At 39.1% G+C, this 19,932-nt stretch overlaps 1 protein-coding gene across 1 annotated transcript; it reads right to left on the bottom strand.

The window, feature by feature from the left end:
* Positions 1–1,218: 1,218 nt before the first annotated feature.
* On the bottom strand, positions 1,219–17,116 carry trim8b (tripartite motif containing 8b). The gene is made up of 6 exons (XM_055175949.2): positions 15,073–17,116; positions 6,553–6,648; positions 6,000–6,233; positions 3,442–3,473; positions 3,251–3,363; positions 1,219–3,178 (listed from the first exon to the last, which is right to left on the bottom strand). The coding sequence occupies exons 1-6, from the start codon at positions 15,643–15,645 to the stop codon at positions 2,535–2,537; spliced, it is 1,692 nt and encodes a 563-aa protein (XP_055031924.1). The 5' UTR covers positions 15,646–17,116; the 3' UTR covers positions 1,219–2,534.
* Positions 17,117–19,932: the final 2,816 nt, after the last annotated feature.

Below are 19,932 nucleotides of genomic sequence, written 5' to 3'. Positions count from 1 at the left end.
GTGAGAATGAAAGGGACATGTTTCCACATTCACCAAATTAAATGTGCCAATGCATCCCTCGCGCTCCACGGCAGGCAGGATGGACAGACAAACACTCAACATGTTTAATCTGAGTGACTCCACAAGTCATCTACGCCTGCCGGCTGTGCAAAACCGTTGCCCTGTTCCGCTACCCTGAATGGAAGCCAATGGAGGCGCTGCTTTTTTAACCCCCGAAAAGGGGCGGTGACGAAATTTACAGTCAAGTTCCCGGATGTGCCGGTAGTCCGTATAAAACTGACCCGAGTTCACCTAAACTTATTAGACACCGGTCATGTGATCAACTCCCCCTACTGGTGAACCATCGGATTTTCGAAACGTTTCGAAACAGTTATGACCATAGATATGTATAAAGGCTAGATGGCTCGTCCGCGCTGCTGGCCAATTGAGTGCAACGTCCGCATTTTGGCGGCCATCCTACGACAGGGCGCCCGCCCACTCGTAGCATTGAGTTTTAATGATGCAGGTACTTTTAAATGACCATAACTTGCTTAATTTTTTACCGATTTTCAAACGGTTTGGTTTGTTAAAAACGTCAAAGATGTACCTATGACACTGCATACCTATACTAAAAATAAAAAATAAATTCATGAAACATGTTAAAGCATCCAGAATTATAGCCACGTTAATAACGTTTCTAAAAACCCAAACCGTTTGAAAATCGGTAGAAAATTGAGCAAGTTATGGTCATTTAAAAGTACCTGCACCATTAAACTCAATGCTACGAGTAAGCGAGCGCCCTGTCCTGGGATGGCCGCCAGGTGATGCCGTTAGGGACTCCGCCTTGAGCCATCTAGCCTTTATACATATCTATGGTTATGACATAATGAAGCCTCGTTTGCTAAAATCACGTGACTTGGGCCAGTTTGAAACAAGCTCCGAACCACTGATTCGAAACAAAAGATTCGTAAATGTTTCGAAGCCTCATGAAGCAGTGCTTCGAAAACGACCATCACTACCACCGTTTACTGTGAGTTAAGACAACAAGTGTTACATTTTAATGTTGCTATGTTTGCAAGGATCACTTTAAAAATTGACAAAGAACCTGAGGTTAAAATTACTTAGGAGTTCAGCCACAAAAAGCTACAAATATATACATTTGCATTTTGGTTTTAAACAAACATTCTGCTCACAAACACCAACCGACGTGTTAAAACATGCACGCTTGACACCATTAAACCGTTTTTAAAATTAGCATTTATTTTCAACAAGTTTTTTTTTTCCAAATTACAAGTCTTTTTCATTTCACAAAATATTTACAACAGAAAACTTCCCTCCATCATCCCTAGTTTTTAGTTAGTTTCATGTTCATTGGTCAACATTTCCTTTACTTAAGTTGTTCTTAAAAAAGAAAAAATCTCATTCCCTGTTTTAAAAGTCTTTTTATAACTGCTAGCAGTTTTATTATTTCTCTACGAGTGCATATAAACTTTTCCACATGCACTCAGCAACAAACAGGAAGTCGAAGGCTCCGGAAATGCTATGAAACACAAGGAAGAACAATTACAGCATTGACAGTAAATGCAGAGGAATCAAGTGCACTGTGACCCCCTGAATACAGGCCATTTTGTCTGCGACTGACGTGTTAGCACTGAAGCCACCGTCAGATATAATGAGAGACCGTGGCTGAACGAAAGAATGTGAAACCAATACATCCTGTGTTTAACATACAGGATGTAAAGGGGAGCATTTCTGTGGCTTTGAAGGGCGTGAGAGACAGACAGCGCCGTCTGGATGAGGACCGGACTGAATGCTGTGGGTAGGGACACGCTCTCGAACCAGTTACTTTGGAAGCCCGTGGAGCAACAACGAATCGATGTGAAGAGCATTTAGAGTGAAGGAAGAAGAGCAAAATGAACAACACTGTGCTGTTTGTTTCCTCACGTGGTGCACGTTAAAAACGTCCCAAAGCGCCCGTTCGAATCCGAGCTAACGTGTGCTTTTTGTGATGAATAAAGTGACCACAGACTCCAATTTAAGCGAAAAAACAAAAGCTAAAAAAATGGAAGGCTGGGAAAACCATACAAAGTTCCTGCACATGCTGCATATGGGAATTTCGACAAATAACAACCATATGAAGATAATAAAACTTTGTGGGTTACAATTCTCTCAATAGTAAATCGCATTAATTGACAATTGAAGTTTCATTAGGTGTTCGCTAAATCATTTTACAGCTGACATCCATTGTTTCATGAACGAGTCAAACGTAATTGCAAAAATTTGGATTTTTACCAAGAAAGTGCAATATTACAGATGACAGCATCCTCCTGCAGAAAAATGTGTGTTCTTAGAAGAGCAACTTGTGTTCATTGTACGTAATCACACCATTAGTGCCTAAATAATGTGCAAAGCTATGCTTGACTTTGTGATATTAACTTTCAGACTTCAGCAGTTTTTTCTAAATGATTGAGAAGTTTGAAAAATGCCCCACATGCTCCGCTAAGACATTTCTCAGCGCCCCGTATGGTGACTGGCTGCAGTCACTGCAGCAGGGGTTAACTGGTGACGTAATGCTTGGTGGAAGACTGGCCGTACAGGCTGTAGAAGTCAGTGTGCCTGTGCGACTGCGAGGCGTCGATCCAATCGCGCATGGAAAGGCTCTGGAGAGGCTGCGACATGGCCGGTGCGGAGGGCAGGGGGCCGTGCGAGTACTCCTGCGAGCTCACCGGCCAAGGGAAGGAACTGGAGCGAGGATAGGGCGGATGTCCGCGATGGTTGGACACGGAAGGCACCCCTGAGCAGTAACAGTTATCGACCGTGCACATCAGGATCTTCCGCGCCCCGTACTGGGGCAGCTGGGAGGCGCTGCTGTTCGGATAATGAGAGTGAGGAAAAACCGAGGTGGAATGCGGTAGGGGTTGAGAGCCGGAGGCCGAGCTGCTGGTTCCTACGTGTTGTGCGGAGCTGCACGGCCCGAGTGCTTGCTGGGAGGACTGGCCCTCGCCCGCGGCGGAGCCCTGAGTGAGATTCAGGCACGGTTGCTTAGCGGCAGCAGAGCCTGAAGAAGAGGAAGAATCCATGAAGCTAGCGCCCGCTCGGCTGCTCCCGCTGCCTTCAGGGAACGCCACGGAATGCCTGCGCTTCTCGCATAGGTATGCCGGAATACTCTGGAAAAAGTTTGCTGGAGCGCTGAATGGAGCTAAAAATGGAGAAAAAAAATTAGATGCAACATCAAACGATTTCATTTGAATAAATTATTTTTTGAAAATACCTTCCAGCATTTTGCAGAGGTTTTTCTCTCTTTTTGAGATTTCAGACAGAAAAAGCTTGGAGTTGAGGCTGCCCACTTTGTATGGTGACGTGCCACTGACACATGACTGAGACCTATAACCACAATAATATAAATCACAAAAATGATGATGATGTATAAAGTTTTGCTTTAAAAGTGCACTGCTGACTCACCTGTCCATTAGTATTTTCACAGACTTTGTGTTCTAAAAGAATAAAACACAAGCATATATTAGTGTTACATGTATATACATTTCAGGGGCGGCCAGCAACTTCTTTTTTCGAGGGCGCTCGATGCGAAGTTCGTCACAATATGTATGTAGCCTGTCATGTGTGTGGTTCCTTTTTTCAAAATATGTGCTCTGTGCTTTAAGAGACTGTGTCTGCATCACGTGTCTTGCCAAAATAAGTGCCTGCTGCAGACGCGTCTAGAGGGTTTATGATAAAAGAGACGCTCGCGTTTGCCGGATACTCACATAATCTCATGCGTAATCAGAGTTTACTGTTAAGGGAATGTCTTGTGTGTATTTTGTGAAGGTGAGCGTCTCTTTTATCATAAACAGTTTTGACGCGTGTGCAACAGGCACCCACCTTGACAAGACACGTGATGCACACAGGATCTCCCGACACGCAGAACACATATTTTGAAAAAAGGAACCACACACGACACTCCAAACACTTCTTTTGAATTAGCGCCGCTCGGGTGAGCAGTCACAAGCCACCACGGATACATTTATGCATTTGGCACAAGGTATATATTTTTATCTGTATGCGGGTTCAAACACATGACCTTTTGTGCTTCTACCACTGAGCTATACAGTAACATTATACATTATATATTAGTGTAGCCTTCTAAAAAAAAAAGTAACTTCACTTATGGCATAAAGTCTGGACCACTTTGCAGCATATTATGATGTTTAAGTGGGGCCAAGAACCACCCACTTAAACAGGAAGAGACTGTCTAACTGACATGTAAAGCAACCAACCACGGTTTGTTTTGTTTTTACATGCTTTACATACTTGTTTTGGTAGTGTCTGAAATAGTTAAAAAATAAGAAAAACTTAATATGGCACAAAATGAACACTAAAACCACTAAAAGATTAGCAGTAATGTTTGTTGACTTTGGGATCACTATTACTTTACGTCTAAAAGAAAAAAGTATTATTATTTCACAAACACAGATTATTTACAATTTTAATGAGAAATGTGTCCACTTTTTTTTTAAATGCTCATTTTCCAGCTCCCCTAGAGTGAAAAAGATTTTTACCATTTTGGAATCCATTCAGCTGATCTCCGGGTCCGGCGATACCACTTTTAGCATAGCTTAGCATAATCCATTGAATCTGATTAGACCATTAGCATCGCGCCAAATAATAACCAAAGAGTTTCAATATTTTTCCAATTCAAAACTTGACTCTTCTGTAGTTACATTGTGTACTAAGACCGACAGAAAATTAAAAGTTGTGATTTTCTAAGCAGATATGGCTAGGAACTATACTCTCATTCTGGCGTAATAATCAAGGACTTTGCTGCCGCAACATGGCTGCAGGAGGCGCAATAACGCTACGCAGCTCGCAAAGCCTGAAATAGTCCCCTGCTATTGAAAGTAACCAAGGGGACTATTTTTGGGAAGTGCCCCCACTGAAAAATCCAGCCAAAACCAGCACAAGCTGGTAGCTGGCTCCAGCTGGTTTAAGGTGGTTTACGCTGGTCCTCCCAGCCTGACAAAGCTGGTCATGCTGGTGGGCCAGCTGGTATTCCAGCATGACCAGCTAAGTCCAGCTTAAAATGTGACCAAAACACAGCTAGACCAGCTTGCTACACCAGCAAAACCAGCTTCCTACACCAGCAAAACCAGCTAAAACCAAGCTGGGGACCAGCCAAAACCAGCTCACCAGCCCACGCTGGTCCCAGCTGGATCCTTCAGCAGGGGCGCAACATTACTACGCCTGCTGCAGCCATGTTACCGCAACAAAATCATTGATCATTATGCCAGAACGAGAATAATATAGTTCCTAGCCATATCTGCCCAAAAAAATTCAACTTCCAATTTTCTGTCGGTCCCAGCACAAAATGTAACCACAGAAGAGTCAAGCCCCAAATAGGAAAAATATTGAAACTCTTTGATTATTTAGCAAGATGCCAACGGTCCAATCAGACTCAATGGACCACGCCAAGCCATGCCAAAAGTGCTAGCGCCAGACCCGGAGATCAGCTGAATGGACTCCAAAACAGCAAAAACATCAAATGTTCTCTAGGGGAGCTGAAAAATTAGCATATTTTCAAAAAAATATGTCCCTTGAAATATCACACTTCAATATGATATATGTACCAAGTATCAAGTATTGATAAGAAACATGCAACTGTTTCATCCAACTATTTTTACCGTCTCCAAGAATTCAGATCAAAATGAAAATGTGACTGATTCTACATTCGTACAATAAATAATAAATCTGAAAAATACACTTCCTACTTCCTAAATTCCATAGAGGTGAACTGTGCATCTAGCACATGAAATATGGATGCCTACTCTACATGAGGCAAAAAATAATCATTTCTGGCATCTTACACTTTTATTGCTGGTTATAAATCTGAGTTCAACCATAACAGCCTGGCAGAAGAAAACTCTTTATCATCCATGCCATGACACAGGACAAAGACACCTTAAAACACTGCTAAATGCCACCATTTATAACAAACGCAGTGACAACGGCAATAAAAATCGGGTCACCTTCATAAAACCGATGTCCTCCGCCTTATCGAAAACCATCTGGATGGAGCCGAGCAGTTTCTTGGCCTCTTGCTGTTTCTGGTGAAGCTGGAGGACCTGTGTCGAGTTCTCCTGGCAGAACTTGGAATGAGCTTTATCCAGAACCTCCAGGGTCTTCCCCAGGTCTTCCTCCAAAAGCTGCTGCATTTTCTGATACTGCAGCTGTACCTCCTCCTTTAGATGCTGCACTTTGTCCTGAGGTTCAATGGATCAGCCACGGGTTGGCACAAAACCATTAATTATTATGCAGGTCTTATAGCACCTTAGCAATGGGGGTTACACAATGCATCTAATTCTGTGCGGCTCATTAGGAAAGGCCACTGTGTGCAAACTGGATTTTTTGTAGCTTGAAACCGCAGGAGAACGCTGCACACTATGTGCTAATGCCATCATTAATCATAGCAATGGGAGGAGCGGCCCGAATGAAAAAGCTAAGTGTTTACTTTGAAAGCGTGCAGTTGTTCTGCTAATAGTAATGCATTTAAGCTTGACAACGTATGAGAAAATCACTTACTTCCATAAGGCATTTGTCAGATTCTAGTTTGTAGAGTTGCTCCTCGATGTCCTGGACCCGGTCCTCAATCCGATCCTGCTGTTTAATCAGCATTTGCTAAGAGATGAAAAGATATGTTTAAATTAATAATGGGCTTTATATTCGAAGACCTGACTGACTATCATTACCATATTTGTAAAATTCAGTCAAAAGTCTCAATCTAATTTTTTAATTAAAAAACATAATTTTGATTTTAATCATTGATTTCACATTGATTTTAATATTTGACATGACCTTAGTCAAGAATGTTCTTTACATTAGGTAGCATCATTTTATGTAAAAAAAAACAATAAATCACAAAAAACTACATTAGCTGGGTTTTCAAAGACCATACGGGGCACTGTCATTTATATGCACGAATAAAACATTATAAACAGCAAAGTTTACTTAAATATATTCTTAATCAAACATTGTTAAATGCTGATGCTAAAATAATTTACATTTATGCATTTGGCAGAAGCTTTTAACCAAAGTGACTTACAGTGCATTCAAGCTATACATTAGCCTCTGTGTTCCTTGGGAATAAAACCTGCATGCTTTAATCTGCTAATGCAATGCTTAACCAGTTGAGCTACATGAACATTATGTATCATTACATTATTAAATTTGCTTTGAGTTGATTATTTGAAATAGACATTTTTTTTATTGAGATGTATACATCATTTATACAGCTGAAAAAATAGTGTATGGTTTGTTAGCATAGAACAAAATTTGGCCAAGTACAACTATTTGAAAATTTTGCAAAATTTTGCAAAACTGCATCCACTCATAAAAATAAAGTTTTGATATGTTTACAGTAGGAAATTTCCTAAATATCTTCATGGAACATGATATTTACTTAATATCCTAATGATTCTTGGCATAAAGGAAAAATCAATAATTTTGACCCATACAGTGTATTTCTGGCCTTTGTTACAAATATACCCTATTATTACACGGCTCTCTGGAATGCTTGATTCTGATTGGTCAGTTGAGACATTTGCAGGTTCGTTCTTTTCAAATAATAACCGCTCCAAAGTAATAACGCATAGCCGGTACTACTTGTACGATTTAAATCGCTCCGCGCCAATAAAGACCAATAAAGATTACTGTTTGGCGCCATCTTGTGACAAACATTGGACAACCACAATTAAGAATGGAAAATTTTGACATTAATTTTAACATGTACGGAAAAAACAAAACATTTAAACAGTGGATAGAAGAACGAACAACGACAAGACACAGAGAGCTTACTGAGACTGAACTTCACAAAATATAGCATGACAGCTACGAAGCCAACACACAAAAAAATACAGAACGGGCATTAAAACTTCTCAAAGACTGGCTAAAAGAGAAAAAAATGGAGACAGACAAATATAAAGCAGAAGATCTTAATAAGGTATTACGATCATTTTATGCATCTGTGCAAAGTTTCGCGGAAGGATAAAAATGTTAATTTAAAACAAATATGCCAATAAAATGTTTCATATTCATGTCCGTTTTTTTTCTTATGTGACAAGTAGCCGTGTAATAAGCGGGATAATGTAGAGGCAGCCGGTAGTTATCGGGAAAATAAGCCCCTTCAGTGTGATACAAGACCCTCCGCTTTTAGCTACAAAAATGTACAGTATATGGAAAATAATGTGTTCTTTTTATCATAAACCACGCAAACACATTGTACCATACCAAATACACAAAACAACATTGTTTTTTAGCAATGAAATAGGTGCTCTTTAACTCCATTCCAGCATCTATGGCTATATTCATGGCTAAGGGTGGGTGAATAACCGGTAGGTATGATAAACCGGTAGAGATTTTGGACTATCGTCTCTATCGAGGTTATTACTCTATCATTAAGTTCGTTAGCATTTTTGCCGCTGTATTGGCCTTAAATTCACATATGCGTCAAAATTCCCACCCTTTGCAAGTATCCTTATAAACACGACTATTTAGGTCTTATAGAGCACCCATTTCATTGCTAAAACACATTATTTTGTGTATTCTGTAAAATACAATGTGTTTGCGTGGTTTATGGTTCAAAAAACACATTAATTTTCAACATATCATACATTTTTGCAGCTCTAGATTTTATTCTCTTCCTAAAAACGCAAGGATTTTGTACAAAACTAATCGATTTAAAAATCGCTGTGTCCCTGATTTGCCAGCTAATCTGTAAGTTTTGATTGGCCTGAATACCTCTGACGTCAGCCGAAAATGTGACGCTCCTTACCATGTTTGAAAGATTTGCACACAATGCAATGCTAACAGGAGTTAACTTACAGGCTGTGAGACAAAGCGGGAGGAATTATGGTAATGTTTGTCTTGTCTACATCACCAATCCCAGGAAGTAAACTGTTGCCTACAATCCGTGTGTTTGTTGTAGTCCAAGAAAAAAGATTTACGTTGGAGACGATAACTCGTATCACCGTTTACTTTGGGGTTTGTACCTTTTGCATATCGTTAACATGTACTAATACACACTTACACACCAAAGGAAATGTATAATAGTGAATCGGACAATAGGTGACCTTTAAGAGAAAATAAACAGCTAGAAAAAAAACACATGTGTAACAGTACGTTATATATTGGATCCGGACTTTGGTCTTAAAGGGGAAGTCACCTAATTTTGCTCCTGTCTATCACTCATGTTAATCAAACAGCATTGAGAGAAAATCTCTCATTGTTCTTGGCTTAATTACTTTTCTACCTTTAAAAAGATATTAATATATATATACTAGGGATGGGCATTCAATTACATTTTTTTAGTCGATTGTCGGGAGAATTAACGATCGACTATCGATTAATCATTAATATTTTTATAGTAAAAAATAATTATTTAACTTTTATCATTCAAAAATGTTGAATACAAAAATACAGTGTGTTTTCCTCCATGAGACCTTTATTACAAGATCAACTTGTGGCAAACAGTTAAACTACATTTACTTAGACAAACGGAACATATATGCGCTTGAATATGCGGCGCTCTAAAGCAGCGGAACCTGCAGCTGCGAGCCGCATTCTTAAACAAAGACCTCATTTGTTCCAAAAAATCATGACCTCTTCAGGATTTTTTTAAAAATCAAAACGGAAGGTCACAGATAACAGAGTATGGTGTCAAATATTGCACCCTGGTGGTAAAATGTTGAATTGCTGCCACACAGTGAAATTCATTTAATTGCTTCAAGACACACGCTATGCTAGCCAACGCAACCTGCATTAGACAAAAAAAGTATTTGATTAATCAATAACAAATTGACGTCATCGACTAAATTCTTAACGATCAATTATTGATCGTCGATTAATCATGCCCATCCCTAATATATACATATATATATATATACAAAATAAAAGTAAATTTTTGCATAACATATGAGTTTGTGCTGTGTGTAATTTTTATGTATATAAATACACACACATTCATGTATGTATTTAAGAAACATTTACATGTGAATATATATTTATTTATATTTTTATATATTCTAAATTATATATATAAATAAAAAACAATATTTAAATAAAACATTTCTTAAATGTATATATATGTATGTTTTTTCTGTTTAAATATATATAATATTTACACACATCACAAACTCATATATTATGCAAAAATTACTATCTAGATTAATCTATGCCCAGCCCTAATATATATTCCACCATTGGCTATTTATCTTCAGGTCTCTTTTTTATGCCACTATAAGTTTTTGTGAGAATTATGAAAATTATATGACATTAAAGATTTTAATAACATAAAAACCTTATTAAAAAGAAAACTCTACTGTGATATATATCGTAATCGCGATATAAAATGAATCCTATCATGATATATATGATTTTGGTCATATCGCCCATCCCTATTCATGGCGCGATCTGTTTAATCTACACACAAATTGAACTATACACACGCTGGGGGAAGAGCAACTTGGTATCTCCAATTCACCTAACCTGCATGTTTTTGGATTGTAAGAAGAAACCGGAGTACCTGGATTAAACCCACACTGACACAGGGAGAACATGCAAACTGTCCACTAAAAAAGACCACCTGACCTAGATGAAGCTCAAACCAGAGACCTTCTTGCTGCGAGGCAACAGTGCAACCCACTGAGCCACCGTACCTGCAACATTCACAATGTTGCTTTATGTTATACCACCAGCAAAAGCATTGTGAATGCATTATGTCACCCAGCCCAAAGCTCACATATAGACAAAGGTGGGTGGAATGCAGGCTATGTACGAATTATTCATCAAGAGAGTCTGGTTTCTTGTCTAACAATACTAATGCTGGGAGACAGAAATTAGTCATCAGAATTTAAATTCACTCAAAAAGTAAAAAAGATAGGATGTTTCAACCCATGGTTAGGTCTAGTTTAATTTTAACCAGAGATAGATATATTTATTCATATTTTATCAAACCATGGGAACCATTGAAACAATCCAGCATTTTTAGCGTAACAGTTCTTTGTACTAAAATATTATTCATAACAGTTTTATAAAAAATTAAAATACAATGAGACTTCTGTCACATAAAAGTCTCCTCTGTTGTGATGTCACAAAAGTAGCTAACTTTCTGCTCCTTTACTTTCAATGAACACAATTGTCAAAGCCCTCACATTGAGTGATTGGCTGAGGAGGAATTTCAATTATTTTCCTTTCATATTCAACGGTGAACAAAAGAAAAACACAAACTCGCGACGCCTGACAGAAGTTCAGTGGTACCTTAGGAACAAACCAAATTAGCTTTAATTAAACAAACACCTCATGCAAGAGGCAGCCACAAGAGAGGGTGGGGGTGCTGTCATGGCAACAAAGCTCTTTTTTCATATCTGTATATTCAGAGGGGAATATGGGAGAGGAAAAAGGAGAAGGACAGCAAACGAGAACGCTCTTTCACCATTTTGTCTTTGTCTGCGACCGAGGCAGAGACAAATCGAGTTGACCCTGCGTGTGTGTATTTTGGAGCGGAGCTCTGTAATGAATGCAGGCTAGCTCATAGATAACTGCTTCCTGTTCAAAGGACAAACCTCTGCCGCACCAAACAGCTCGAAAGCTTACCGGGGTTGTGCTGCCAGCGCTGACCGAGGGCATGTCTAATTCAGTAGCCTGACGTCAAATTTTAATAACCTCACTTGCAGAAAAACCCTCACACCCTCAGTAGAAGCAAATAAATCCGTCATATACATCTAAAGGAGTGTAATACAGATTCATCTCGAATACAAAGTGCACAAATAAAACAAACAAAAAAGGATCAATGTTTTTAGAATGCAGGACAAACAGAAGCCCAGGAAAGGATGCGCTGTAGACGAATGATCTTCAATCACCCGTCTGACAGACGCTTATAACAGCTGACTGTACTCTCGGAGCCAAATGAACTACATCAATCACTGCCGATGATACGCGCAGCTGAACCTTTTCCTTTCAACAGATTTCGCTTGCCAAACGGATGACAAATAGCACCCACGATCGCAAGGTATCCTGCGAACAAACTTTTTAGCTGTATTACGTAGGGAATTACGTCTCTTCTTGTGAATCTTCCCTATGCATCAACTGATTTTCTTGGATTGTATTCGGTAGTAAATTAAGTCTTTAACTGAGTGGTTGCATTAACCTTTTTATGTTAGCGAAAATGGCATGGATTTACAGCATAATGCATGATAGATCTCCAGCCTTCACGTTATTTAAAGGTGGTGTGTGTACATTTTTGTGCGAATTGCAATCACCCCTCAATTTTAAAACGCATACGGTGATTCTTGCGAAATTAGACTTATGAGGTGTCATGAAACATTTTGATAAAAAAGTAAATGCAAAGTAAGAGTATCAAAATAAGCAGCATACAGTTACAAACATCTATTCATGTACTATTTTGCACATGATTTAAAATGACATCATACAACCCAATTTTGTTGTTTTTTCAACAATTAAGGGGAACATTTTCATTACCGCAACATGTCCATGACTGGATTTGGGTTCTTTGACATGGAAATATTTATAATTAAAAAATCTAAAAAATAAAAAGCTTCAGTGCATGTTATACTATGAACATTTACAGTAAAGAAACATGTGGTATTTGGTGATCATTGGTAAATGAAGAGACAATAATAAGGAATATAAATGTGTCGAAGAAATATTTTCTCATCCTCCGCAACAATTTTCATTCATTGTTTAAGCCCTCAATGAACTAACATTTAAAAAAAAAATTGTTGGAAGGGACAAATTGACTGTGACACTCAAGATGGCTACCAGGTAAGCAGTTTTCATTACCGAAACATGAGTTTGTAAATGCATATATTTAATGTAATATGTTGCGGTAATGATAATTTTTGATAATGATAATCTAAAAAAACGTAAATAATTCTTTAGGAAATATATTTTAAATCCTCTGAAAATAATGGTTATAGTAAGTTCAGACCTTAATCTTATATGTGCAAAAAAATGACTTCAATGGCTTTTTAAAAAAATTAAAGATTTCGTGAGAATCACCCATACGGTAGCGCCACCACAGGACAAACATATCGTCGGCTGAGACAACGTAGGGACAAAACGCGCTCTGTATAACAGTTTGTCCATTTAGGGCTCCTGTAGAAACATGGCGGTGACTTCCATGTAGGGGGACCCGCGGTGTATGTAGATAAAAACGGCTCATTCTAAGGCCTAGTCCACACGGACACATGTATTTTTATAACCTGAGTTTTTCCTCCAAATAAATCCTGTCCACACATGCTCGGTTTAAAGAAATCTCCAACCTCATGAAAAAGCATAAATCAAGCTATCAAGCGCTGTCAAGAGCATGCCACACCAGCAGGTGGCAATATAACCCAAATCCTAAAGCCACCTTGGGCAATCAGAAGCCTAACAAAAGTGACATCGCAAGGCAAAAACCCTGGTTTTACTGTCTACACGACAACACTGCAACCGGCGTTTCTTAAAATCCTCACCCTGGCAGGGGTTTTCAAAAATGTTCGGTTTCAGTGCCCTGATACTTGTCTGTGTGGACTAGGCCTAAGGTAATAAAAACAATACAGTTCATTATGTAAGGTCTTTAAACACTACTGATAATATAGTTATGTATATTATATTGCATTTCTGTCAAGAGATCCTTCTATAAGTTACACAATGCACCTTTAAAGCCACACGGAGCTGTGCACAACCTATTCTGCCGTATAAAACCGCACCTGCTGGTTGCATGAAACACAGTAAAGTCGTTTCTACCAGCCACAAATCGAATGCCATGCAACACACCAGTTTGTAAAAACAGGCTCTAAAACCATCTACTGATTCAACGACTCTTTATTAACAATCAAGACCATAAGGAAGGTAAGGAAAACTGCACGGAGACAGTGAACGTCTTTGAATCTCTACAATCTAAGGCCATGGCCTAATTGCAGTGACTGATGAGCTCGAGCTGCCGGCAGAGGCCTGGAGGGTGGAACCTAATACCTCATGGCAGCGGTGCTGGCTTGCCATTCAGTACGGACCTCTCTCAAGGGGGAATGGGGGTAGGGTGCTCAAAATCACTGTCATTTCAAACCAGCGTCTCTTGCGCCAAGGTCAGCGTGAATGAGAAAATAGCAACCTTGCCTTGAGCTACAGACTCAAACAGAGGCATTTTGCTTTGTGGCAGATGAAAATGTGTCAAGTTTGATAACAGCAGGAGTGATGCAGAGAAATACTAAAGTTCTTGTATATAAACTATTTGGAAAAAACCTATGAAATTAAAACGAGACCTACCAAAACAGACGTGGTTTTCTTTTCAAAAGCTTGGGATACAGCACAACAAGGTTAGTTGGCTGGTAATGGTGGGTTTCACAGAAACGTAGAGGACTGATGGTGTATGATTTTGTATAATCAACGAAAATGGAAATTATACAGCCAGCTCCGAATGAATCAAATCAGTGGCACACAAAACGGCTTCAACCTTTAATATAAACATAACACAACTGTAGAGGAAAAAACGTTATATGCTATAAGAAATTCTTGCTAATAAATAAGGTTTTTCTATAATATTGTAATAAAGTATTTTGGTTGGTTTGGCCTTGCAACACTGTAAAAGTCTTTTTACATAGCATTGTGCATTGTTGATATAAGACAATACAGGACATTTTGTTGCAACGAGCCCAGGAACGTGCATACTAAGGTTGTAACGGGTAAATTAAATCCGAATCTGGCTTTTTTCATAATATGTTCCTAAGAAAATAAGACTCATCATTAAATTCTCCCGTCGCAGTCCAACCCCACCCCAAAATGCCAAGCAAGGATGCTCCTGTGCCGGGAAGAGAAGCCCAGAGGAGAGCTTTGGTATTGTTTGCAGCTCTACCCAATTGTTTATCATTCAAATGAAAGATAAAAGGGGGAAGGGGCAGAATAGTTAGCTACTACATCGATAAAACTCACCATTCCCAAGAAAAAAACTACTTGAAAGAAAACAAAACAAAACACAGTGGTTTAGCAAGATCATGAAAGAAAAACAAATATGTACCCAAGATTGGACATCTCCATGTGGCCACTTACCCTGATATCATTTCGCCTGACTTCTATATCACACACGGCATGGCCGTGGTTGGTAGCACATCTGGAGAAGCAGCAGTATTGGCAGACAGCCACATGCTCGGTTTCACAATGATACAGTCTGTACTCATCATGCTGTGGACAGCTCCAGGCCCTGACGTCCTCAGCGTCCACCAGTAAGTGTCCGGCATTGGAAGAAGGCTGTTGGAGATGGGTCTGTACATGGGAATGGCAGCAGGGTGCGTTACACCTGAGGCAAACCTTCTGAGCTTGGAGTGGAGGACCACGGCGACACAAGATACAGTGCAGGACCGCCGGTGTCTTCTCGATATTTAACGCATTGAACTTCTCCACAATGTTGGACAGTTTGTGGTTCTTCTCCAAACTCGGCTTTTGGGTGTATGCATGGTTGCACTCCGGACAGCGTACCATTCCTGCATCTTTAGCCCAGGCCTCGTTTATACACACGCGGCAGAAATTGTGTTTGCATGGGAGTTGAACCGGCTCAGAGAAGACATTCAGACAAATGGGGCATATTAGCTCTTCCTCGAGACAGTTTTTCCAATTCTCTGCCATCTTCGGCGCTTTGAAGTTCACAGCTCGACTGTAACTTTAAAGTCAAACTGCATAAAAAGCCTCTTGGAGGCGTTCTGAGAATCCTAACTTTCTCAAGGCCTTTGTAGTCAAGACCTGTTTCCCTGTCAGTCACAGACACTGTGATAGGTGGAGTACCACACCGTAAAATATAGTTTCATACAGCGCACGTTTGCTCAAGGCAGCAACATTACACCACCCACTTCTTCATTCGTTGCGTGTCAACTGTAGGCGTCCCAAGATTTTTGTATTATTGCCAAAGCTGTAAAGTGGACTTTTCTGTCCTGCGACTTTAAATGCCAACGCACTAGTTTATATTCCGCATGTGTAGCGATGATTCCTGCGCCCACTATTTATCTATGACGGCTATGAATAATCCAGTCAGCGCGCCAGTCAGCCTGACAGCTCTCGTTTGGTAGGTAAAACCACACTCACAGGCCTTTTTCCGACAACAGCTTCAAGCAAAACATTGGCGAAAGCTCGTGAAAAGTAAATTGTTATTTAACAGATGAGATTTTTGTTTCTTTTTATACGTACGACAAGGTTATAGTCACGCAGCGCAGCATGGATTTTATTCCCAAATAGGATTATAATCTTTCTTCCAGATCACAACACAGTTCATACGTGCATTACACTAAAATATTCATCTCTCGCAATCTAGTCGTAGCTTGGTTTGTATTTTAATTTCACAGAAAATGACAATTAATCGGTTTATCCCTACACATACGTGTAGACCACGGGAATACCACACTTCCCCCTCATTATAACAAAGGAACAGTGAGAAAACATACACTGGTATGTAACCAGAGTCCAAATCTAAAGAAAACTGGACTGCCAAGTGCTTTCGCTTTGATCTCTTCAAAGCGCCCCGCAAAAGCCTTCACCCAATGTTACACCGAATATTACTATTTTATTAAACGTATCCTTAAAGGGTACATTTAAAATCGTTTCCCTACTGCGCGGCTCCAATCTCCACGTCCTTTAAGGGAAGAAAAGCCGAGAAAAAAATAAGTACTTAAAGGCAACCAGCTCTAATGGCATAATATTCCGATACACGTCCAAAAATATACGGGCAGCCCTTCATGTTTTAAAGGGAAACGAAGCCGTTGTCGCTGTATTGGTGTCTGTCATCTGCCATTTTGCGTTCCTCTTTAAAAATGCAAAAGAAAGCGTCTCTGTGTGGCCCCCATCGAGCCTTTAGTGCTTAAAAGAAATCAAAAGTGGATTATAGCCGTGCGTTTCTGCGCAGTTTCTGACTCTTATCGCGGCCGATTGCTGAAAACGCGCGTCCATGTGTCGATCCTCAACCTGGCCCGATCTCACCATGGTATTATTTATGGCTTTTCCCCCTCTTCGCTCTTTCAGGATTTGACGAGGGTTGGAATGCAGGCACAGAAATGAGAGTTTCAATACACACGGAGCTTCACAATCGCTCCTCCCCTCCCAATGACCGCTCCGCCAATCACGTGACTTGTCAAAGTGTTGACATGTAAGAGGGAGTGGCTTTGGGAAACAGGGCGGAGCATTGTTTAAAAGGGCATCAGCATCGGGGAATAATGTCATATTCTCGGTTAATCTGTGTGATGTGCGTTTTATAGTTAGCCTAGTGTTTTTAGCTTGTTTATAGTTCTTATAAAAAACTATTTTACAGTTTTGTAGACATTCTCATAATATTTTATATTCCATTATAGCCTATACTTTTTTATTTTGTTACATACTTTTTTATTTACTTTTTTGTGTTTGTATGTATAATGATGTATGTAAAATTTATTTTTTACCATGCTAAAAAACTATTTAAATATTGAATCTTACTGTAGTGAGGACCCTGCAAGACAAAAATGATCATGGTCTTATTAAAGGCAGGGTGCATGATCTCTGAAAGCAAATGTTGACATTTGAAATCACCTAAACAAACACACCTCTTCCCCAATAGAATCTGGACCTTTTTTTGACAGACCCGCCCCACACATACGCATCCCAGGCAACGATTTCGGTTAGTAGACGGACGCCCCTTACTGCTAATGGGCTCCAAGTGTGTTTTGGTACTCGGCCCGACTCCCTTTTCCAAAGTGTTTTTCAAAAATCATACACCCCGCCTTTAACTATCTGATAGATATCACTGAAATAATTGACCTAACAAAATGTTTCATGGTCATGGACCCCTGCTTTTGGGTTTAGCCACTCAAAAATGCTTTCTGGCTGTCAATCATTTTGCATCTTAGGGCTATTTGACATTTAGATGGCTGAAAGCATCTTTTTCAGCACTTTTAAAGGTCAGAGTATTTCAGCCATGAACCGGAAGTCTCAGGTCCTGTGGCATGGGGCCCACTAAATTGGGCATAAATGTGCCAAACCTTATGATTTTGTTTAGGGCCCTATAAAATCTGTCAGTGGCCTTGCCTCAGGGTAGTAGTAGTGGTAATAACAATAATATTAATGATAATATAAATATTAATATTTCTGTTATCTAAATCATCTAAACAACCCCCAGACGTAAATTCACATCACATTAGCATTAGCTGTTGCCCTTTTAAGAAGAGTTTCATAATGACCAAAAACATGATCAGTTCAGGGAATGGGTGAGGGGGGATTACGGGGATTTCTTACTTCTCAAGCTGTGATGACATGAAGTTGTTTAATTTGCTGACATAATCCAGTCCTTCCCACATCGGAAACTACTCAAACACCCAAGACGATGACGTACAAATAAAAGCCAAACCCTGCGCACGTGTATATATCATTACAAATATGACCAAAATCAATACTATCACTAAAGTCTACCAGACAGAAGACAGACTTATGTGTTATTTCACGGCAAATCATGTGTTCTCACGGGAACCAATTAAATTAAAGTAATTTGAAACCTAATCCTACCTATTCAGCTGGTGCCCCATTCTGGTGGTTCATTATTATACGCCAGATGTACGCTATACCTATTTATGCCTTTACAGAGGAAGTTACATAAATAATGAGTAATGTCAGGGAACATTATGTACGTTTGTTTATAGATTGTGTTGCTCTATTTAAATAACTATTCGTTTATATAAAATGTAATTGGCAAACTTAAAATATACAAAGTATTTCATTTTCTAGGTAGCTTACCTAAAAATACATTTTCATTCTTCTTCAAGCCAATAGAAATTCAATAATATCCATTATAGCAACACTATATTCTTTTACTAACAGTCAACTGTGGGGGAAAAGTATATACCCCTAGCATATAAACCAAGAAAAAGCGCATTTACTCTTATAAAATAAATGTTCTGTATCATAAAACGATATTTGGTGTCCCAAATAACTTTCCGTTTAATGTTTTTAAAAAAATTAACTATAAAGAACCTTTTGTTTAACAAAAAGGTCCTGTGGGTGTTAAAGGGGTCATAGCGTGAAAATCTGACATTTTTCACATGTTTAAGTGCTATAATTGCTTCTGTCAACATAGAAAACATGAAAAATATCAACCCAGTAACTTTGTTTGGGTGAGACATTTTCTGCAAGCATTTGAAAAATTAGGTTGTTCAGATTTCGCCTGTTTTGTGAGGTAGGTAGCAAGGCGAATTACAATAATACCGCCCCTTAACCTGCACTATCCAACCACGGCACTGTCATTTAGTGCAGAAAAATGAGAAAACATAATTGACAGCACAATTGAGTTTCAAACCATCATCATTGCGATCAGTGTTTGAACTTCATGAGCTCATTTGCATTTTAAAGGACACACCCAAAATGCCACACTTTTGCTCAGGCCTACAAAGTGGCAATTTTAACATGCTATAATAAATTATCTGTGGGGAATTTTGAGCTAAAACTTCACATACGCACTCTGGGGAAACCAAATGTTTATTTTACATCTTAAATATATCTCATAATATGACCTCTTTAAGGTACTTTATTAGTGACTCTGTACCACAAAACAAGTCATAAGTAGCATGGTTATATTTGTAGCAATAGCCAAAATTATCGATTGTTTTTTACGCCAAAAATAATTAGGATATTAAGTAAAGATCATGTTCCATGAAGATATTTTGTACATTTCTTGAAGTTGTTTTATTTCACTCTTTTAATAAAGGAAAGCAATCGGTTACCTATTAAAAATGAGCCTTTGTGCATTAAATACATCAAAACATTTTCCCTAATTTTGGTGCCAAATGTAATCAGTATGATTAAACGCCTTAATGCAGTCACAGCATTATTTTGATTAGGAAATAGTGGATAAATGGGCTCTTAAATCTTCTACTAAATAAAGTTTGGCTGTTCTCACCGACACGA

Source organism: Misgurnus anguillicaudatus, chromosome 4, assembly GCF_027580225.2.
Source record: "Misgurnus anguillicaudatus chromosome 4, ASM2758022v2, whole genome shotgun sequence".
Classification (NCBI taxonomy): Eukaryota; Metazoa; Chordata; class Actinopteri; order Cypriniformes; family Cobitidae; genus Misgurnus; species Misgurnus anguillicaudatus.
This window is presented reverse-complemented; position numbering and strand designations above follow the sequence as displayed.